General features: G+C 35.4%; 3 protein-coding genes across 3 annotated transcripts; 1 reads left to right on the forward strand and 2 right to left on the reverse strand.

Moving 5' to 3' along the window:
• The first annotated feature begins 1892 nt into the window (after positions 1-1892).
• hsd17b2 (hydroxysteroid (17-beta) dehydrogenase 2) lies at positions 1893-8375 on the forward strand. Its single transcript, XM_051099518.1, has 5 exons — positions 1893-2174; positions 3031-3243; positions 3380-3565; positions 3686-3823; positions 7938-8375. The coding sequence occupies exons 1-5, from the start codon at positions 1910-1912 to the stop codon at positions 8276-8278; spliced, it is 1143 nt and encodes a 380-aa protein (XP_050955475.1). The 5' UTR covers positions 1893-1909; the 3' UTR covers positions 8279-8375.
• A 248-nt stretch (positions 8376-8623) lies between these two features.
• mphosph6 (M-phase phosphoprotein 6) lies at positions 8624-11715 on the reverse strand. The gene is made up of 5 exons (XM_051099535.1): positions 11512-11715; positions 11161-11273; positions 9414-9504; positions 9081-9184; positions 8624-9003 (listed from the first exon to the last, which is right to left on the reverse strand). The coding sequence occupies exons 1-5, from the start codon at positions 11560-11562 to the stop codon at positions 8862-8864; spliced, it is 501 nt and encodes a 166-aa protein (XP_050955492.1). The 5' UTR covers positions 11563-11715; the 3' UTR covers positions 8624-8861.
• A 1122-nt stretch (positions 11716-12837) lies between these two features.
• On the reverse strand, positions 12838-20816 carry snx20 (sorting nexin 20). Its single transcript, XM_051099523.1, has 4 exons — positions 20716-20816; positions 18350-18479; positions 18084-18238; positions 12838-15408 (listed from the first exon to the last, which is right to left on the reverse strand). The coding sequence occupies exons 2-4, from the start codon at positions 18453-18455 to the stop codon at positions 14740-14742; spliced, it is 930 nt and encodes a 309-aa protein (XP_050955480.1). The 5' UTR covers positions 18456-18479; positions 20716-20816; the 3' UTR covers positions 12838-14739.
• Between the last annotated feature and the right edge of the window lie 1692 nt (positions 20817-22508).

The following is a 22508-nucleotide window of genomic DNA, read 5'->3' on the forward strand; positions in this document are numbered from 1 at the left end:
TTTAGCTGTTTTCCAGTCAGACAGGGGCATTGTCTTGGATGAAAAGTACAGGCTGATTGGGAGATCCTTGCAGAGAAGGGACTGCATATTGTTGGAGTTTCTGATAAACATTTGCATTCACCCTATCTAGCTTTATAAGAGGCCCAAGTCTGCTACTGAAATCATCCCCCAAAACAAGACACATCCTTCTCCACCTTTCACTGACTTCTTTACACACTTGAGCTTCAGCCTTTCCCAAGTTTGATACTGAACAAAATGTTTCCCATTAGAACCAAATAAATCAAATTCGCTCTCATCACTAAATGGAACTTTGGACCAGTTCTCCTCTGTCCATACAACATGCTCCTCAGCGAAGGTGAGCTTGGCCTTATGATTCTTTCTTTCGTCCACATGGAAGTGCGTTTAGCTATATATGTAAACAATTTGTATCGTATTGCCGTTTCGTTTAGCCAGAAACCGTTATTTTTTGAAATGCTGAGACAGATCCTTACCCTATTCAGCACTAAAGTAGCAATTCCAGCTGCAGTGTTGAACCGTTTCCCCACTGAGCGTCTCCACGTTATCCTGTGTTCTTGTGCATTTGTCTTACATGTTCGACCAAGGTTTTTGGGGGAATTGTATGAATTAGTGTCATTGTAAAGCTGCAATATTAAAGAAATCACAGATTTGGAATGACTTTTTTTGCTATGGTTGAAAAGGTCATCCCTTTAACTTTCAACTAGACAATGTCCTGTCACAGGGTTTCAGTCATCATAGAGCGACCCGCCATCTTACAATCTAAGAGAAAATTGGAGGAATGCTGCCAGTTAAATAGGGTTCGTCATATAATTAAAAAAATGAGCACCAGGTGCCAGATTAACACCAACAGCTTGGAAGTATTTGTAAGTGTTCTCAAATTTGAGTTCTTTTTCAAATATCTCATTTAGGTTTTTTATACTATGCTTCAGAATACAGATAATTTATGAAATATGCTTAAAAATCTGCCCTTCTACTCTTGTTAGGTTAACTTCAAGTAGAACTAAGCAGTGATCTTGAAATTTAGGAAATTTATTCTCTAATCTTGAACTTCGCTGTATATCAAACCTGTTACTTAGACTCAGTATTTTGAGTTGAAGAAAGAAATTTCTCCCTGGGTACAGCTACTTTATACCAAATGAATATATACCATGTGTTGTCAAGCAGGACATTTTCCTTGTTCAACGACATTTTTGGTCCTGGAATGACTAAGATGTGTGATGTTGGTATTGTATTGACAATTTTATTTGAAGTTATTGATTAGGCTATCAATAAGCATTAAGTATTTCAGATATAGTTAGGACTATATTGGTTTGACAGGAATGTTCCAGACAAAAAATACTGAGCTAGAAACAGTCGGTTTGCTCACCTGGAAACTTTTTAAACGTGTGTGTTCTGTGCAAACTCATCTAGAATATCATTAAACCTGATGCTAAAGCTTGATGGTTATGGAAGTAGACACAAATGTTTCTTTAAATGCCGTCAGGCCAGAAGACCTTTGAGCCAAGTGCAATTTCACAATTCATCAGATTAATGCATCCAATTATGTTGTTAAAAGCACATTAAATTTGATCATCCATATCCTTTTATTTTATAGTTTCCGTTTGTGTCCTTGTAACTCTTTGTTTCTTAAAATGAAACATAGACTAGAGTTTTATAAAATAAAATGATATAGTTCACCTTCTTTACACATGCCTATATATACAACATATGATATGCACTGGTTGAGGGCGGGATTCATTTCTGTGTGCAGTATGAAGCATAAAACCTGAAAGATTTACAAGATACACACACTCATCAAACCAGCTGAGCACAATAGACAGGTTGTAATCACACAGGCGCCTTTCTAGATCTCCTGATAGCATTGGCTGCTTCATTCCTGTGTCATGTAGAAATGGAGGAGATTGTAGAAGACTGTCTGGGTTTCCTGTATAATCTGCTCGTGGTAATATGTGTTGGGCTGATGCTACTGCGGGTTGCTGAGGGCCGTCCGGTGAAGTGGTTGGTACTGCTCGTGGTTTCTGGAGTGACATTGAGCTGTTTGGTCAATTCAAGTGCTCTTAAAGTGGGGCTTGTGATTGTGCTGTGTAGTGTCATTCACTATGTAAGGAAAGAAGAGGTAATGTTGTCAACCCAAAACAAGGCGGTACTGATCACAGGTAAGACACTATCCTGTTTGCTCTTGCCAGATTGTGCATAATTGTCTAAATTCTTACTTTGTGCATTTGTATATATTAGAATCTCAGCATATATTAATTGGCTTTCAATAACTTTATTCACAGCATAGTGTAGTAGGTTGAATCTCATGAATAAATCAGCAGTTAGAAATAAGAAATTACAACTTGTAATAAGAAATGAAGCCTCTTTTTAGGACCTTTTTTTAATGACAGACAAGAGCATGTGATTTATTTTTTTCTTTTAAGATTTAGTTTTGGCCTGTATTATGATAGGACAGATCATAGCTGACAGAAAGGGAAGTGGGAGAGAGAAAAAGTGGCGGGATTAGGAAAGGTCCTGCAGCAGGGATTCGAACTCGGGACACCCTTAGCACAACGGCACTGTATGTTGGCGCGCTGCCCACAAGGCTTTCGGCACTGGCAGAAAGTGTGATTTTTGCAATATATTAATTAGAATTTGGGGGTAAATGTTTTTAATATATGTGAAAGTAATGTCACTGTGCATTTAGTATTAATAGTCCTAAAATAGTTTTTATGCAATGAAATGAAATATGCGGAATGAGGAAAGATGTTTCACCCAGTAAATCAATATTTCTCTGCCAACCTAGTGAATTTTGCACTTTGAACTTCTTTCAGTAAGGTTAACAGCACTTCTTCCTGTAAGACCGTAAATCCCTGCTGCATTCTTGTGATGTCACTTCTGGCTTCTGTCCAGATTAAGATGATATAGATGCTTTCAATAACTCCAGGCTGCAACTTCAGGTTGAAATCAATAATGCACTGTAATTGTGGAATATGTAGCAGTGTGTAAGGAACTGAGCTTGTGTTTGTCACACAGGTTGTGATTCAGGTTTTGGTCATGATCTGGCCAGGTTTTTAGACAGCGCAGGGATGAGGGTGTTTGCAGGGGTTCTGGATGAACACAGTCCTGGAGCTCTGGAGCTGAAGAAAGCTGCATCTCCAAACCTCACCGTCCTACAGTTAGACATCACCAACAGCAGCCAGATCACACAGGCACATCAGTACATCCAGAGCCAAACAGGCAAAACAGGTGAGGAAAACTCATTGACTTACACTAAAGGAGACATCAGGCATTCGCTCATAAATAAGTGCTACAGTTCAAAGTTTAGTAGTATGCATACAGACCAGTCCACTGATGTTATTTTGTATGACTTGTCTCTGGACAGGACTCTGGGCAGTAGTGAACAATGCCGGAGTGCTGGGATACGTGTGTGATGGAGAAATTCTGCCAATTAAAATGTATAAAAAATGCTTAGATGTGAATTTCATTGGTAGTGTGGAGATTACACAAGTCTTTCTGCCTCTGATACGACAATCCAAAGGACGACTCGTCAGTATATCGAGTCTGGCAGGTAAACAGTTCTGCAGAATTCAAGTTACTCAACAAAGCATTATGATAAAACACAGCCTAAACTGATTAAAGGAGTATTAAATCCCAATAAACACTAACAGCTTTGAAATCTTTCTTTCAGGAGAAGTTCAACTTCCTGGATTCGCAGGATATGGAGCATCTAAAGCAGCGCTGATCTCGTTCATGGGAGCGATTAGAAAGGAACTCTCACGCTGGGGAGTCAAAGTCATCATCATTCAACCTGGAGGTTTCAAAACAAGTGAGAATAAAAACCCTTTTTAACACCAAGAAGGATAACTACAGTTGCATGCGAATGTTTGAGAACCCCTTGCAGAATCTGTGAAAATGTGAATAATTTTAACAAAATAAGAGAGATAAAAAATGCATGTTATTTTTTATTTAGTACTGTCCTGAGTAGGATATTTTACATAAAAGATGTTTACATGTAGTCCACAAGACCAACAATTAGCTGTAATTATTCAAATAACCCTCTTCAAAAGTTTGGGAACCCATGGTTCTTTATACTGTGTGTTGTTACCTGAACGATCTATGACTGTTTTTTTGTTTTGTTTTGTTTTGTTTTGTGATAGTTGTTCATGAATCCCTTGTTTGTTCTGAACAGTTAAACTGAGTACTGTTCTTCAGAAAAGTCCTCCAGGTCCTGCATATTCTTCAGTTTTCCAACATCTTTTGGATATCTGAACCCTTTCCAGCAATGACTGTATGATTTTGAGATCCATCTTTTCACAGGGCAACTAAGGGACTCAAACACAACTATTAAAAAAGGTTCAAATATTCACTGATGCTCCAGAAGAAAACACAACATATTAAATGAGAAATTCATTTCCAGAACAAAAATTTACAAATAATTTACTCACCCCCTTGTCATCCAAGATGTTTGTGTCTTTCTTTCTTCAGTCGATAAGAAATTATATTTCTTGAGGAAAAAAATTCAGGAATGATCTCCATATAGTGGACTTCGATGGTGCCCCCAAGTTTGAACTTCTATAATGTAGTTTAAATGCAGCTTTAAATGGCTCTAAGGGTATGACAGGGTATGTCAAAAAACTCCCATCTCGTTTTCTTCCCCAACTTCAAAATCATCCTACATTACTGCAGAAGTACCGACCCAGTGTTTACAAAAAAAAAATGGTAAAACAGCGATGTAGGATGATTTTGACGTTGAAGAAAACGAGACAAGAGTTTTTCGACATACCCTAATTGTATTGACCCGGATTACACAGACTACACATGCGCATCGCAGAGATGAGATAAGACAAGCGTTTGATGTTAAAAAGTATATAAGTTGTCAATTTGTTTCTAAAATGACTGATCGTTTCGCTAGATAAGACCCTTCTTTCTAGGCTGGGACTTTTGAGCAAGATAAAGATGTCCACATTTTTTCTTATTTTGTTAAAATACATATATTTTTTCCATTTTGTACTGCCCTTCAGAAGCAACAGAAGATACTTGCATGTTTCTCGGAAGACAAATTAACTACAATTTACCTTGATCTTCTTAATGCATTGTGTTTCCTTCTAGAGCATCAGTGAGTGTTTGAACCTTCCGTAATAGTTGTGTTTGAGTCTCTCAGTTGTCCTCACTGTGAAAAGATGGATCTCAAAATCATACAGTCACTGCTGGAAAGGGTTGAATTATGCAAAAGATGTTGGAAAACTGAAGAATATGCAGGACCTGGAGGATTTTTCTGAAGAACAGTGCTCAGTTTAACTGTTCAGAACAAACTCATTAACAACTCTAACAAAACAAAACAAAAAACAGCTGTAGATCATCCAGGTAACCACACACAGTGTTAAGAACCAAGGGTTCCCAAACTTTTGACCCTTTTTTTTTTTTTTTTTTTTTTTTTTTTTTTTTTGTTCTTGTGGAATATGTAAACACATTTTATGTAAAATATCTTACTCAGGACAGTACTAAAATAAAAAATAACATGCATTTTGTATGATCCCTATTATTTTGTTAAAATTATTCACGTTTACTTTTGCATGCAACTGTATATTAGCGTCCACACCAACATACATTATTTTGTTTATTCTAAGCATGCTGCAGTTATTAAATACTCAAGTTCTCAAAATTAAAAAAAAAAAGTTAATGGTTTTATCATTCATCTGCTGTAAAAAAGTTACTTTTTTCCATTTATAGATTATTTATTGATTTATTTACTGATTTATTATTTTACTCATTTATTGTACCCATGTTGAGAGAATTTGGGAGTAAGACTTTACCTTAGTTCTATAATAAATGTAAATGTGCATTAATTCATCTCACTCAAAAAAAAAAAAAAATAATTAATTAAAATAAATAAATAAATAAATAAATAAAAATCAGTATTCTTCAAAATGAATAAGAACAGTGTAATGCAACTCAGAATATGATGCAAACCTGCAATAATTAAATATGTTAAATAATACAAATATCTCTTATGTATTTAATCAAATTTTATTAACCAGTGTCTTTGCTGCTGAACTTGGATGATCCAATTCAACCATGCTAATAAGCAAAAATTACTCAAAATAAACTAACCTTTTTTCCCAGTGAATTTCCTTCAGCCTGAGGCTTTTAGATTGAAAGGGCGTTTACATTTGCCAAAAAATAGAACGTTTTATATTAAAAACAAACCAGATTTAAAAAGTTATGCAAAAGTAACTTAATGCATTACTTTCCATAAAAAGTAATGTGATTAGTTACTTTTTTAGGGAGTAACACAATATTGTAATGCATTACTTTTAAAAGTAACTTTCTCCAACACTGCTTTGTACAGCAAAAGTCAAATAAATAAGCCTCAGGCTGAAGGAAATGTAAACTCACATCTGTACAAAAGAAGGCGCAGCTCAAACAAACCAAAAACAAATATGTTTATATAAAGTCATTTTTGCTTAGTAAGTCCAGTTGGATCATCGAAGGTCTGCAGCAGAGGTGCTGGTTATAAAACTGGCTTTAATACATGAAAGATATTGGTGTTATTATATTTAATTATTGTAGGTTGGTGTAATATTCTGAGTTTCCATTGCTATTTCTGCTGTCAGTCAATAAATGGGAAAACGAAGTAACTGCCATTATGTATCTGAAAAAAAAACAAAAACAAAAAAAAAAAACAGATATTTTGTTGTAAATTAAAAAGTAATGCATTACATCACTAGTTACTTGAAAAAAACGTAATCCATTACCCTCAACACTGGGGTTACTTTTACCACACACAATTAAAACACGTTTTTCTAATAGAAAACCATGAGTACGGTCTTAATCACTGGACAATTAAGATGACAAAAAACACACCTACTGCACTTTTAAAGGAACAGTATACCCATAAAGTATTTATGTTCAATGCTACTTTTTTTTTTTTTCTGTGGAACGAATAATTCTAAAGAATATTGAAGAAGTCCACTTCCAGAACAACAATTTACAGATGATGTACTCACCCCACTGTCATCCAAGATGTTCATGTCTTTCTTTCTTCAGTCGTAAAGAAATTATTTTGAGGAAAACATTTTGGCATTTTTCTCCATATGGACTGATATGGTGCCCTGAGTTTGAACTTCCAAAATGCAGTTTAAGTGCGCCTTCAAACGATCCCAGCTTTCATAAAAATAATACAATTTATATACTTTTTAATGTCAAACGCTCATCTTGTCTTACTCTCCCTGAACTCTGTGTATTCTAGTTCATGACAGTTAGGGTATGTCGAAAAACTCCCATCTCATGTTCTCCCTCAACTTCAAAATGGTCCTATATCGCTGTTTTACCTTTTTTGTTAAGGGTGTTTGATCTTCTTTGCATGTTCACTTTGCAAAGACTGTGTCGGTACTTCTGCAGCGATGTAGGATGATTTTGAAATGATTTTTGAAGTTGAGGGAGAAAATACAATCAGAGTTTTTCAACACACCCTAACTGTCTTGAGCCAGAATACACAGAGTTCAGGGAGAGAAAGACAAGACGAGCATTTGAGATTAAGAAGTATTTAAATTGTATTTTTATAATGAAAATAACCGATCGTTTCGCTAGATAAGACCTTCTTCCTCGGCTGGCATCGTTCACAACCACATTTGGGATCGTTTGAAGCCGCATTTAAACTGCATTTCGGAAGTTCAAAATTGGCGCACCATATCAGTCCATTATATGGAGAAAATGCAGAAATGTTTTGCTTTCCTCAAAAAACATTTTCTTTACAACTGAAGAAAGAAAGACGTGAACATCTTGAATGACAAGGGGGTGAGAACATTATCTGTAAATTGTTGTTCTGGAAGTGGACTTCTCCTTTAACAACATATTTCTATTTTTGAAGTAATAAATATGATCCAAATAGTGTGCACTTTTATTAACTGTCATTTTGTCAATAAAAATCCATTCTGCAGATATTCTGGGCAGCAGAGAGCAGTGGAATAGCGCTCAGGAGGACGTCCTCAGCGGTTTGTCTCAGGAAGTGATGGCATCTTATGGAGAAGAATACATCCACTCAATGCAGCAGCGGCTGGTTGACATGTACTCAGTATCAAGCTCAGACACAGGGCCGTTTTTGAAGGCTTTAAAGCATGCAATACTGTCCCCGAAACCAAAACCCTATTATTACCCAGGGGCCTCAGCGTGGGCTCTTCCACTACTCTACAGACACTGTCCCACCTCACTGTCAGACAGAATCTTCACACAAATCTTTATGAACAGTAATGCCCAACCAGCAGAACTAATGAATTCTTGATCTGTGCCTCCATTTGATGATCCTAGTGGTGCAGGAATTGCATGCTTCACATGTACATACCTCATCTGACTTACTGTGAACAATTTAGGTGAGCAAATACCATACCATCAGTGGTCATTTTACACTCCAGCATGAAAAATACACTCACATTTAACACGGTTCTGATTTTTCTACGCAGATTTCGCAACAGAAAGCTGCTAGGTTTGAAAGAGACCGCACTGCTGTATTACTGATGAGACCTTTTTTGCCTGCAAAATATCACAGGAATTTCTCTAATAAGGCTGCATGTAAATTGTTACAAAGCCATCACTGAAATTTGTTAAAGCATTGATCATCACATCCAGGTCAAGTTTTTCCTTTTTTAGGATGGTACATTTAATTGTGGAAAAAGTACACATGAAGTCTTAGGATGTTCAAACAAATCCATACACTTGTACCTTTTCCATAAAACGTTGGTCTTTTAACAATCCATGTTATTGTTATTAAACACTAAATAAAAGTCTAAAATAAAATAATAAAAATAAATGTCCATTGCAAGAAAAACAAACGTCTATATATAGCACAGATGTGCAATTAAAATTTGTCAGTCTCGAGGTTTCAGAAAGGCCTTTTTGGGTTGACTTTCAACAACGTTGCAGTTGACGTCCTCTTCACTCTTAGCAACTGCGGAGCGATCTCGTTTCTTGGCAAACTTGTTTCTCATGCTCTCAACCAAACTTTCATATCTGTAGGAAAAAAGCAAATAATCAATATCATTTTCTCCCGTACCATGACATCACTTTGAGATCATTTCCTCTCTCACCTTCTGGCCATCTCTTCATCTGTAATATCGGTTTCCATTTTGCTAATGTCCTCCTCATCTTCATCCTCTTCCTCTTTGTTTGTGTTCATCAGTAACATTAATTTCTGCAAGAGATTCATTTTGGTGAGAAATAAAAATCAATCAAATTCAATGCTTAAGGTTACAGAAATCATGACTAATTTAATAAGACAATTTTGACATTATCACATAAAATAAGCACATACTTCAGATTCCACGTCACAAATCAAACATACACAAATCTTTGATACTGATGAGTTCAAAAGGAAGCAAACCTGTGGTCTGATATTTCATAAAAGTTTATGAAAGCTGTACCTCAACTTCAGGATTGAAGCCTCTGAATGACATTCTGCCATAAACCAAATCCTCACAGGGAACGTAACTTCTTTCCTCAATGATATGGTTTCTAGTAAAATAAAAAGGTCCTAGTTATTTTTTAATAAATAATGCACAGACAAGATGGCATTAAAACATCAAATATGCATTTTTGTGTTAATGTCATAGCATTACAACAAATAAAAGCATCTTCTACAAACATTATTTTAGAATAGGTTTTTCTTCAAGCTGGGGTTGAGCTTGGGATCAGAAAGATTTTTGTCTCATGCTCAAAGTTCCACTTGTTTGATCAAAAATACAGGAGGAAGAAAAAAAACAAAAAAAACAAACAGTAATATTGTGAAATATTATTGCAATTTAAACTAATGGTTAACTATTTAATATACTTAATTATACTTAATACTTAATTATACTTAGTATAATTTACTATACTAAAACATAATTTATTCCTGTGATGCAAAGCTGAATTTTCAGCATCATTATTACTCCAGTCTTAAGTGTCACATGATCCTTCAGAAATCATTCTAATATACTGATTCATTATCAATGTTGGGAACAGTTTTTGCTGCTTAATATTTTTTGAACCTGTGATACTTTTTTTTTTTTTTTTCAGGATTCTTTGATGAATGGTAAAAATAAAACAGCATTTATTTAAATAAATTAAATTAAATTAAAAATATAATAATAATAATAATAATAATAATAATAATAATAATAATAATATATATATATATATATATATATATATATATATATATATTTTTGTGTTAAATTAATAAACAGTGATAAAGACTTATATTGTTAAAATAGTAAATATATATAGTGATTAAACGCTGTTTTTTTTTTTCTTTTTATTCAAACAATTCTGGAAAAAAAAAAAAAAAAAAAAAAATCCCCAAAAAAATATTAAGCGCCACACGTTTCCAACATTGATAATAAATCAGCATATTGTTAATAAACCCAAATAATTTCTGATTGGTGATCATGTGATGATAATGAAGACTGGAGTAATGGATGATGAAAATTCAGGTTTGCATCACATTAATAAATTATATTTTACAGTATATTAAAATACAAAACTGTTATTTTAAATTGTAATAATATTTCACAAGATTTTTCCTGTATTTTTGATCAGAAAAATGCAGCCTTGACGAGCATAAAAAACACCTTTAAAAAAAAAAAAAAATAATAATAAAATAAAATAAATTAAATTAAAATCTTACTGATCCCAAATTTTAAACATGAAACCAGTTCTCCCCAATTTCACAAATTTCCTAGCAGAGCAATCACGGGCACTTCATCATGTTTACTATCAATATATTCCACTAACATTCACAATGAAATACCATGACTTCTTCCATCAACTATAACTTTCTAACAACTTTTAACAACTTTCTAAGTCACAAAAAAACAACTTACTATTTTATAATTTCAATATTTATTCTCATGTCATAATTTTGACTTTGTCAATTTCTACTTGCATCATAATTACATTTGTTTATCACAGTGTCAACCTTATTTTCATAGAAATAACCAATGTCACAATAACAACCATTTTTATAACCATAATTTACCAAATAAATTTTTTTTTTTTGTCTCTTTTGTGGCAGAAATAGGCTTACATAGATATTTGTTAAGCCATACGCAAATGCCATTTAGACATCATGTGTCCATATGTAAGGTTACTTTTCTAAGGACTATCAGTGATGTGTCAGTCAGGTCTCACTCTTTGGCCTTGAGTTCAGGCAGATCCAGGAACCAGTGCTCATCACTGATGATCCTCTTCTCCTCCTCATCCAGCTGCTTCTTCACATCTGCATCCAACCCTCTCTGCATGAACTAGCGTGCAGATACACAGACACACAACTGTCATCAAACACACACTCACTGTTCACTGCAGCACATGATCGACTGATCCATAACACACTGCATTCAACAACAACACGACACTCAAAACAAAACAACAGAGCGCAACTCAAACATCAACACACTTTAATGAAAAGTTCACCACTGAATGATTCCCTGTTCGGAATGTTGATGTCTAATTCTGATGTCTGCAAGAGTCACAGTTTCTTACCTTCATCCGCAGGAGATTTTTGGACAGTTTCGCTGCACCATCCTTAGCCATTTTAGACGACAGACAAACTACGCGTTTTAATGTGAATGAACTGATATAAAAAGCTTTTCTTTCAGTTATATGTTCCACATGGGCAGCATGACTACAGCTAGCACAAGAAGCTAAAATAAATACTTGTCCACATGAAGTCTGCGCACGCGCTGTCGCAACATGTGCAAGGCTCGATTAGTCGCACAACACAGATCGACCAAATAATTTCACAGGCAGTTTCATCATTTTTATTACAAATGTAGTAGTAGAATACTGTATTTAATACAATAAATGTGTCATTTAATTTAACATTGTTATTATTTAACATTATTATTTAACATTTACTACCAAGTTTGTTTGTTTTTCATGTATTGATTACTCATGTCTGATGAGCTACATTAACTCTCTATTGTCCAGTGATGCCATATGGCAACACGATTGTATTCGTTTATACAAAACATATTCCTGTATATTTCACAACAGTAAGGATTTATTGCTGTGGTTTTGGTGAGTTTTTGTGTACAAATCGCCTCCGTTGTAAAGTCTGACATATCGCAGCTTGAAAACAGTGCAAGTGTGTGGTATTTTTTTTTATTGGGGATTTTCATATTTATTTAACTAACAAAAGTACTATGGTGTTATCAAGCATTTGGTACCATCAATTACTGCAATTTCATTCCCTTGAAAAAGTAAAGTAAGGGATTACTCTTATTTTATTTATTTATTTATTTGCAGTTTAATTACAGCTACTTATGATGAAATTGCATTAAACACTGTATAGATTATAGAACTATTCTGTACTAAATAATATTGGATTTAACATCAAAAATTTAACATCTAAGGTATAAATAAATGTTTTTAATGTAAGCTTCGCACAAGAATAATTTATGTAATTATATATAAAAAGCAGTTTCATCTTTGTACTGTTCAACTGGTTGAGGTTGTTATGGGATTTAGAAAATAATTAGTAATAAGCATTGCATTTTCAGAGAGAGTAATTAGTACAGTAATCTGATTACACTGTAGAATATGTAATTAGTAAAGTGATTCATTACATTTTTAGAGTAACTTACCCAAAACTGAATGTAAATACCTTGGTACATTAATGTGGTTATTATATTGCATATATCCAAGCCCCATATATATTCTGTTTTAAAGGAGCCCTCAATTACAAAGTGACAGCAGCCCTGGAGGAGACGAGGAAAATGGGGCCAGCGGGCCTCTGTGTACCTGATGAGGTGCGCTTGGACAGAACGGACCACTGGCCTGTCATGGAGAGGAAAGGGAGGTGCAAGTATCCCGGCTGTAAAGGGATCGTCCGAATCAAGTGCAGCAAGTGTGACGCACACCTGTGCATCACATCAGAAAGAAACTGCTTCCTGGAGTTTCATAAGATGACGTGAGTGGGACGGACACACATGCATAATGTTTGTTGTTCTGGGACAGTGTGAAGTACTTCATATAAGTGATTAAATTGTACTTCTAATTTTGTGACTAAATGAAGAAAAAAAAAAAAAAAAGTTTGCACACCTGTATTTTTGTTGAAATTTAGTTTGAACTCGTTTCACAGTTGTTTGACAATTACGTATGTACAATAATAGACAAGGCAGTTATTGTGCCTAAGCATAGTATGCCACGATTTACATTTAGACATTTAGCAGACGCTTTAATCCAAAGTGACTTACAAAAGAGGACAATAGAAGCAATCAAATTTTTACATTATATAATAAATAAAAAGAAAACAAAAAAAGCAAGCTAGTGTTAGAGGCCTTACAAAAAGAACAGAGAGCTAGTGTTCATTTTTTATTTTTTTATTTTAAGAAAACAAGCAAGTAAATAAATAGATTATAAGTCTAAAAGGGCAAGTTTTTTTGTTGTTGTTTTTTTTTTTTTTTTGTTTTTTTTTAAGAATAGAATTAGAATAGAGAGTGCTAGAGTTAGAGGATCAAATAATGATGGAATAGATGATTTAATGAAAGACTGTTTTGGATATGCAAAACAAAGAAACCTGTTCAAAATAAATAACATATTGGCACAAAAACATGTTCATCTATTGATATGGAAAGTCAAATCATTATTTGGGAGCTCGTCCAGGATTTGAACCCCAGGATTTCTTGTTCCCAAAGCAAGATTTATATCCCTAATAATTCACTCAGTGTGAGTTTGTAGGATGCTGTGTTTTTAAAAAGTACAAATTGTACAAACAAATAAATTTATTTAGAAGAGTGCTTTAAACAGTGCTATTTTATTTATGTAATATAATAATATTTAATATAATTTTTTTTTTTAAGTATATTTTTAGTTTTCATTTTAAGTTTAGTCTTAAGTTTAAGTTTGAGTAATTTTGTGTGCTTCCGTCATTTTCATTAGTTTTTAATATTATATATAAGCTTTAATTTATCTTCATTTCAATTTATTTTTAGTAATTGTACTTCAAATTTGTCTTATTTTCAGTTTGTTTCTATTTTTCATTTTATAAGTTTAAGTGTTTCATATAATATTTATATTTTCTTTTACTTCAGCTTTGAAAATATTTAAAAATTAAAATGTTTCAGTGAACAAAAACTAATTTGAATGGTTTTAGCTAACAATAACACTCACTGGCTTGAAAGTGCTCACAATTGGACAAAAAGCAATCCAGAATAACTTGCAAGATATGAACAGAAATATCAGATGAAAGAAGTATGGCTCATGAAAACATAAATACAGTTGAACAAGTCAACACACTCGCTCAAGTCAAAGAAGGCTATCCTCATGTCTATATATATGTGGATGTTGCTATGTGGTTGTTCTGGGTGGTTAGGTGGCTTTTTTCTGGTCCTAGAGGCAAAAAGGGCCCACACCAAGTCTCTATGAAATTCTGAACTCTACAATGTAAATCTGTGTGAATTTTCATTTGTTTGTATTTTCTGTTGGGTTATAATCTTAGATCAGGGGTGCCCAAACTCAGTCCTGGAGAGCCGGTGTCCTGCAGAGTTTAGCTCCAACCCCAATTAGACACAACTGAACCAGCTAATAAAGCTCTTACTAGGCATACTAGAAACTTCCCGGCAGGTGTGTTGAGGCAAGTTGAAGCTAAACTCTGCAGGCCACCAGTCCTCCAGGACAGAGTTTGGGCACCCCTGATTAAAACACCTCTCTGGAATTTGGATTAAGGCTTCAATCAAATAGACACAGCTAAATAGCAGTTGTTACTGATTATACAAACTCTTGCACCACCAGTTCTTTAAGGGACATCTCTGACACCTGCCCGTTTGGAGAGTCTTGCACTCTGGTCAGCTCATCCTGTAACTGGGCCACAGGCAGCCCAAGACTGTATCCCAAATCAACAAGAGCCTCCAGCAGGGGCCCTCGATACTGCCAGAGCTCGTAGCGTCTCACTGTGGGCAGAGCTCTTCTGCCAGTTTGAAATGCTGCGTCAAAGTCGTCTAGATCTCTTTGGCACACCAGTATGGCACACAGGGTTGGTACCACCAAAGTAGGGTTGTGAGAAGAAAGTTTTTCCTGAAGTACCAACACCTTCTGGAAGCCCTCAAGGGCCCGGGAAAAGCGCCCCCCGCGTAGGAGGTCATATGCAGTTTTTAATTCCTTATGAGTGAAGAATGCTTGGAATGCCTGTGATTTTCGGACACACCGAAGGGAGTAGAGCTGAGTAAGATAATCTCTGAGGGCTACGCGCCGCTCTGCGATGTTCTCCTCTGAGAAGTTGCCCGTCATTTTCTTCCTGGGCATCACAATGTCCTCCATTTCCTCAGTGAAGTCCTGCAGGAGCTCCTGATGAAGGTGCAGGAAGTCAGAGTAGCGTCGCTCGATAGCTACACGCTCAAAGTCGTAACTACCTGAGCGGATCACCACAATCTGGTACACCTGAAGAACAAGAATAAGCTGTGAACTTAGGCCTAATGTGAAGGAGACAAAAAGCATTGCAGGTTCTGTCATGTCTGGGGTAAAGACATGTACAGCTAACAGTTTTTGATTCCCAGAACATTGCCAGAATGGACATCCTAAAACAGGGGTGCCCAGTCAAGCTTCAACCTTGATTAAACACACCTGAACCAGCTAATTAAGATCTTCAGAAGCACTTGTTAATCACAGACAGGCTTGTTGGATCATGGTTGAAATTGAACTCTGCAGGTAGGTAGATGTCAAGGAACAGGAGTGCAATGTTGCACCCAAACCAATGTTGTGATACCTGAAATCAGACTTGAGTCTGAGTCCAGAACCAGGATTTTCATGGTATAGGTCACATGGATTCATGTGGTACTAAAGCAAAACCAAAGCTTGTTCAGGTGTGTTTGATTAGGGTGGGAGCTAAACTCTGCAGGACAGTGGCTTCCAGGACCAAAGTTGACCAACTCTGGTTTAGACCCGCTTCTGGTCTCAGTGGCCCCTTTTCCACCAGCAGGAACCGGGTGCTAGTTCAGAGCTAGTGCTATTGCTGGTTCTGAGGTGGTTTGACTGGCAAACTTTCTAAGAACCGGTTTGCTTTTCCATTGGTTAGAGAGCCACCACAGAGCCAGGTCTTATGTCATGGAATACGTCTCATCTTTCCCAGCAACATTAACGTGGCAGTGCCAAACACGAACACACCAGGCTTGCTCGAGATGCATCGGTGCCATGCAGACTGACAGGCGCATGACCCCAAAGCACAGAGAGAACGATTGGAGAGCAGACCACTCTTTAAGCTTTTGAATTGCTCTTGCGGTATTTCGACACCACACGCCGACCGGTCCGTGCAACAACAACACATCGCGAACAAGCCTAATATCAACGGCTTTGGGAACCTACATCGGCATCCACACATGGAAAATCTTATGTGTTCATGTTTGGCTGTTATTTCAAAAAAGCCTGGTCAAAAGTTTCTATTCATCTTTTGTTGGTCACAGTAACCCTGCCCCCAGCTTCTGACACAAGCGGTTCTTATTTCGAGAACAGCAATGCTTTGGTGCTACTTACGTACCGCTTTTCCTGGTTCTGAGCTGGTGCTTTGGGTGTCGAAAGACAAATAACTGATTTGAAACTAGGCACTGGCTAGCACTCGAACTGCCTTGGTGGAAAAGGGGTAAGTCTTGACTCTGACTTAACCTACTTGGCCTGGACTTTGTATAAAACGCCTAGATTAGTCTTGCTAGTTTCTTATCTAATTTCTTTTCTTTAAGCCTGATCACAACATATAAAATGTAGATTTGTCTATTTCAGGGTGCCCAATCCCGCTCCTGGAGGGCCAACGTTCAGCTCCAATCCCAATTAAACACCTTAACTAGCTGATCAAGGTCTTACTAGAGATACTAGAAACTTCCAGGCAGATGTGTTGAGGCAAGTTGGAGCCAGGACTGAGTTTGGACACCCCTGGTCTATTTTGAAACCGAAAAATAAAACTGATTACCCCTTGGCTAACTGCTAGTAGGTCAGACTAGTTCACAGTCTTAACATAAAGGCTGAGGTTAGGCAACTGGTCTCTGGTCTCAACTACAACACTACCCTAAGCCAGTAAAGTTTTCAGTAACAGAAACTGAGCCTCCCCTTTGGAGAACAGTCTGGGAATGTTAATTTAACACCTTATTCTTCAACAAGGAAGTAAGCCTATGGGTTCTGGTTCATTATCTGCTGTAGGGAAATAACGAGAAAAATAAACTGTAAAACTGTTCGCACTACAAACCAGTGCATTCATAAATAAATTTTGCAGAACAAAAATTGACAGATAATGTACTCACCCCTTGTCATCTATGGTGTTTGAACTCCCAAAATGCAGTTTAAATGTGGCTTTAAATGATCCCAAATGCAGTTGTAAATGATCCCAGCTGAGGAAGAAGGGTCTTATCTAGCGAAACTATCGGTTATTTTCATAAAAATAATACAATTTATATAGTTTTTATGTCAAGGGCTGCCTGAACTGTTTTTGTTCCGATTCATGACAGTTAGTGTATGTCGAAAAACTCCAACTGTATTTTCTCCCTCAACTTCAAAATCATCCTATATGGCTGTTTTACCTTCTTTGCTACGGGTGTTTGATCTTCTTTGCATTTTTACTTTGCATAGACTGGGTCGGTACTTCTGCAGCGATGTAGGATGATTTTGAAATGATTTTTGAAGTTGAGGGAGAAAATACGGTTGGAGTTTTTCGACATACACTAACTGTCTTGAGTCAGAATACACAGAGTTCAGGGAGAGAAAGACAAGACGAGTATTTGACATTAAAAAGTATTTAAATTGTATTTTTTTAATGAAAATAACCGATCGTTGCGCTTCCTCGTCTGGGTTCGTTTACAACCACATTTGTGATTGTTTGAAGCTGCATTTAAACTGCATTTTGGAAGTTCAAAATTGGGGCACAATAACAGTCCATTATATGGAGAGACATCCTGAAATGTGTCCCTCAAAAAAACATAATTTCTTTATGACTGAAAAAAGAAAGACATGAACATCTTGGATGACAAGGGGTGAGTACATTATCTGTACATTTTTGTTCTGGAAGTGGATTTCCTCCTTTAACCTCCTTCAAAATAATGCATTTAAAAGTAACTTTCCCCAACACTGCTTACCACATATTTGGAGATTTTTTGATCAATGATTCGTGTGGTGGGAATGTCAAACAGCAGTTTAACGCTTCTAAACTCCTGTTTAACGGCTCTCCAGTGCTGCTGCAGTTCTCCGGTGGTCAGACAGGAGGCGCTGAAACCCACATCAGCCTCTTCAGCTGTGACAATACATGAAATGAACACAACGGCCACACAATTCTTGTGCCACAAACACACAACCATCAGATCTTGCTCTCATAATGTCAATTGCAATTTAAGGACTGACTTACCATTATTGAATGATGTCTCCTGCTGTGGTGATGAGTGCTCAGGAGCTGAAGAAACTTCTTTAGCCTCCACCGTCTTGGTGCCATGTGGTTCTAGTTCTTCCTCCATAACAAAGCACTCTAATTTAGCCTTCTGCAAAATAGTTTTACCACAATTCGCCTAAAGTCAATATTTCAGATAATGTTTTGGCACAAGACAGTTGTACAAAAACACAAAAAAAGATTCATTTCTGACCTCAGTATATTTTTGAGATTTTTATGAATCATTGTCCTGAAAATGCACTAAACCATGGGTTCTACAAAATATTCCTCTGAAGATACACATTTAACCCAGTTTAATGGCATTTCTTGTATTTGCAAAGTTCATTCAATCAGAATCACATTTTACTTATCTAGCAGTGGCGGCTACTGGTCTGTCAAATAGGGGAAGCTCATTTTCGGCCTACATTATAAAATTGTCTATTTATTTATTCACAAGAATGTGCCTTATTGTCATAAGTAAGTCACAATGCAAACAATCGTAAAAAAAAAGCTTTAGTTTTATTATGCAAAATATGATGTATTTTTTCTTTTAGTCAGATGCTACTATATAGCATAAATATTTTGCAATTTAAATAAGGTTATTATGGAGATTTATTTATTTATTTATTTATTTATAAAGTATTTTAATAGAAATATAAGGTTTCATTATGTTATGTTAAAATTTTTCAAGATTACTATTTATATATATATATATATATATTTATATTTATATTAATTTATAGTCATCCTCCATGTTAATATTTAATGTAGTAATCTATATATATATATTGATTACTACATTAAATATTAACATGAATGAATGAATGAACGATCTAAAAAAATATTAAACTCTGTAAAAGTGAAACAAGGAATGTGGTGTATAATTGTGTGAAATGTATGATGAAAATCAAGCAATTTCGCCAAGCAAATATAAAGAAATAGGTTGCAGCAGTTTTTATTTCGACTGAACTTGAGAAATCCGCGATGGGACTGAGCGCGAATAGCTTCAGCGATTCCTTATAGTACAAAATCGCTGTCAGTCAAAAGGAGATGCAATCTTTCGACAGACCCTCCAATCATCACGCAGAAGCTCGGAGTCCAGGCCAGCCCACTCCTCATTTGCTCCTCATTCACCCCCAGAGACGCTGAGCGTCCGTGGGCGGGACATAATCGCAGCGTTTATCCAATGACCGTCTAGTTTCAAAGCACTGAAAAAAAACGTTCAAAGCAGCCGCATTGAAGTCAATGGACGCTGGGCTTCAACGGGGAAATGCACTGTGACGCTACGGCAATGTATGAGAAGAAAATCAAGTCAGCCGACCTGCTATATCTAACTGATTCTGAACGAACTCGTCTTTGAGATGAACGTTTTCTAACGCATTTTAGTCAATAAAATGTTAGTACAATAGTACATAATTTGACCATTAATTTTGTGACATTATAGGGGAAGCTGAGCTTCCCTTGCAGTCTTAAAGAAATCGCCACTGTTATCTAGTAAATTTTATCTATCTATCTATCTATCTATCTATCTATCTATCTATCTATCTATCTATCTATCTATATCTGTGTGTGTGTGTGTGTATATATATATATATACAGTAGTCAACATTTGAAGTGGATCAAAACCTTTCATTAAATTTGTTCTAAAACCAAAAAGAATACCTGTTCTTGTCTTAGGACGACTTTGATGAACCTTTTTTTGATCCACTTCAAATGTTGACTACTGTATATATATATATATATATATATAATTGTTTTTTTTTTTTTATTTATTTTTTTTATGGCCCCCACAATCACAGTCAGTCGTGGCTGTACATGGCCGTTAATATACCTGTAATTATTATACTCTTAATGTACATAACTAAACTTATGCATATTTCTGTGGATAGAGGGGTGGCTCAACTTACCCCACTGACTTATCTTAGCATCCTGTCAAGCTATTTTTGATGTACAAAATGAAAACAATGCTCATTATGGAACTGAGTGTTTCCTTTAAATGTTACTTCTCCTTCAGCGCTGACAGACAACACTGAGTAGAGGAAGATAACACATGCTGGAAGTTTTAATCTCAGTTATTTCCAATGAAAACACACAAAAAGTAATGAAAACTTAGCAGTTTCAAAAATTACACACCAGTCATATCCCATTCACTGAAAGCTAAAAGGACACACTTCCGCAGGAAGTACAGCTATAATTAAACATACAAGGGAAATGACTCACAAAGTGGCAAGAAGTATCTGATGTTGTTCAGGTAACAAAAGATATAACAAATTAAATTTGGACCTTGCACAAGTCATATGTTAATTAGAGCACAGTGGACTGAAAATATCAAGAAAATATTGACCCACCTGTGCAAATAGAAATCCAATAATCAGCTTAAACTAAATATGATGTTAGGAAAAAAATAGCTTTGTTGGACCTCTAGAAGCGAACATGTTTTCTGTTTCTGTTTTTCATGTAGACTGAACTGAACTTTGTTAATGAGGAAGTGAAACTTGAAAGAGGGAGTGTCGTTATTCCTCACATTACATATTCTGCCCATTATCATTGGTTTGCATGCAGTTCATCTACACTCCTACTCAAATTTCTGACCCCAGAACAAGCTGAGGTCTTTAAATTCTTTGTGACAGAAAACCTTTCAGAGATGCTGGTCCTTGATAGCAGATAGCAAGCTCTAATATGCAAATAAGGGGCCTAATGTGTGTCAATAAATATTCCCCACACCGCTACACCACCAACACCTACAGTATAAGCAGATGCTCAGTGTATATTTAATGGTAAGCGTTTGTATTATGTGTTTGTCCGGTAGATGGTGCTGTACAGTTAAATTACAGTCAAGTAAAATGGCAGAATGTTTTGACTTTGATGATCTATATTTTATTCATAGAATGCATATAATGAGATCATATTAGGAATTAGATTTTTGTTTATTTATGTGTTTATTTATTTTTCGTTAACTGAAATAATTATGAAATAAAATGCAATGTAAAATGAATTGAAGAATGAAAGTAGAAATGCTGCTTTGGCAGCTAAATAAAATAAAATAAGTTGAAGTACTATATTAATACTAAAATTAAAACAAAACAAATGTAAATTTAAACAAAATATAAAAAGCAAACTGACAAAACACATAAAAACACTAAAGCTTAAGTTAAAATAAAAACTTCTAAATATTAACAATTACTACAATACTATAAATAGTACTAAAATTAACAAAAGTATTCAAATAAAATGTATTTGTATCTGTATTACTTTGGGGTCAAAGTTTTATTTATTTTTAATTTTATTTATGTTTATTTATTTATTTATTTATTTTTTTTGAGATTTCCCCTATAGAGACCGCTATGCATTAAGTGGGTTTGACTCAGTTGACACAATTAAGTTTATTCTACTAATCTAGTAAACAAGTTTTGGTTATATCCATTTTGTGCAGTTTTTAAGTAGCAGGTTTAAAATGCCATGTGTTCAAAAATATTTTAATCAAATAAGTGTTCCCGTGAGTCCTGTGAATTCCACAAAAAACACCAAAAATGGAACATTATCCAGGAGTCTTGGTATCCCACTTTTGCAAATGACTGTTTTATGAGTGTGCACTTTTATACCATTTTTCTGTACGATGTAATTCCTATGAAAAAATTGTATGGAAAAAGTAAGTGGGTTTAGAGCAGATCATACAAATGTATATACATTTTCAACAAATCAAAATACTTTTGAATTGTTGTGAGACTGTTTCTCTTGCCACATTAATCACTGTATGCAGAGTGGTTACTGTAAAAAAACAAGCACATTTTACCTTATAAAACATAAATATACAACGCTATGCAACGCGCTACTAACACAGACAGTAAACCGATGCCCGGTTCTATTTCTGATGTACACCAAGTATTTGCGCTACTTCCGACAACAGGACAAACGGATTTGAAGTTCAGTGTAGACAGACTTGCACTGATTCAGAGCGACACAACAACAGTTTAGACTAGTATAGACACAATGTTATAACTATTGCTCTAGGTTTGTATAGAAGTGAAGCTACAGTAGTCAACATTTGAAGTGGATCAAACAAAATCATCAAAGTTATTCTAAGATAGGAATGGGTTAGGACAAGTTTGATGAAAGGTTTTGATCCACTTCAAATGTTGAC

This window comes from Labeo rohita, chromosome 25 (assembly GCF_022985175.1).
Source record: "Labeo rohita strain BAU-BD-2019 chromosome 25, IGBB_LRoh.1.0, whole genome shotgun sequence".
Taxonomy (NCBI): domain Eukaryota; kingdom Metazoa; phylum Chordata; class Actinopteri; order Cypriniformes; family Cyprinidae; genus Labeo; species Labeo rohita.

Bases quoted from the DNA above. Each gene is read 5' to 3' on its own strand.
- hsd17b2 (XM_051099518.1), top strand. From the start codon at position 1,910: ATGGAGGAGATTGTAGAAGACTGTCTGGGTTTCCTGTATAATCTGCTC. The intron at 3,244-3,379 runs GTGAGGAAAACT...GTCTCTGGACAG, and splicing joins GAGCCAAACAGGCAAAACAG to GACTCTGGGCAGTAGTGAAC. The intron at 3,566-3,685 runs GTAAACAGTTCT...TCTTTCTTTCAG, and splicing joins CAGTATATCGAGTCTGGCAG to GAGAAGTTCAACTTCCTGGA.
- mphosph6 (XM_051099535.1), bottom strand. From the start codon at position 11,562: ATGGCTAAGGATGGTGCAGCGAAACTGTCCAAAAATCTCCTGCGGATG. The intron at 11,274-11,511 runs GTAAGAAACTGT...TCTGCACGCTAG, and splicing joins AAAATCTCCTGCGGATGAAG to TTCATGCAGAGAGGGTTGGA. The intron at 9,505-11,160 runs GTGAGACCTGAC...TTATTTTACTAG, and splicing joins CCTGAACTCAAGGCCAAAGA to AAACCATATCATTGAGGAAA.
- snx20 (XM_051099523.1), bottom strand. From the start codon at position 18,455: ATGGAGGAAGAACTAGAACCACATGGCACCAAGACGGTGGAGGCTAAA. The intron at 18,239-18,349 runs GTAAGTCAGTCC...GTATTGTCACAG, and splicing joins GGAGACATCATTCAATAATG to CTGAAGAGGCTGATGTGGGT. The intron at 15,409-18,083 runs GTAAGCAGTGTT...CTTGTTCTTCAG, and splicing joins AAAAAATCTCCAAATATGTG to GTGTACCAGATTGTGGTGAT.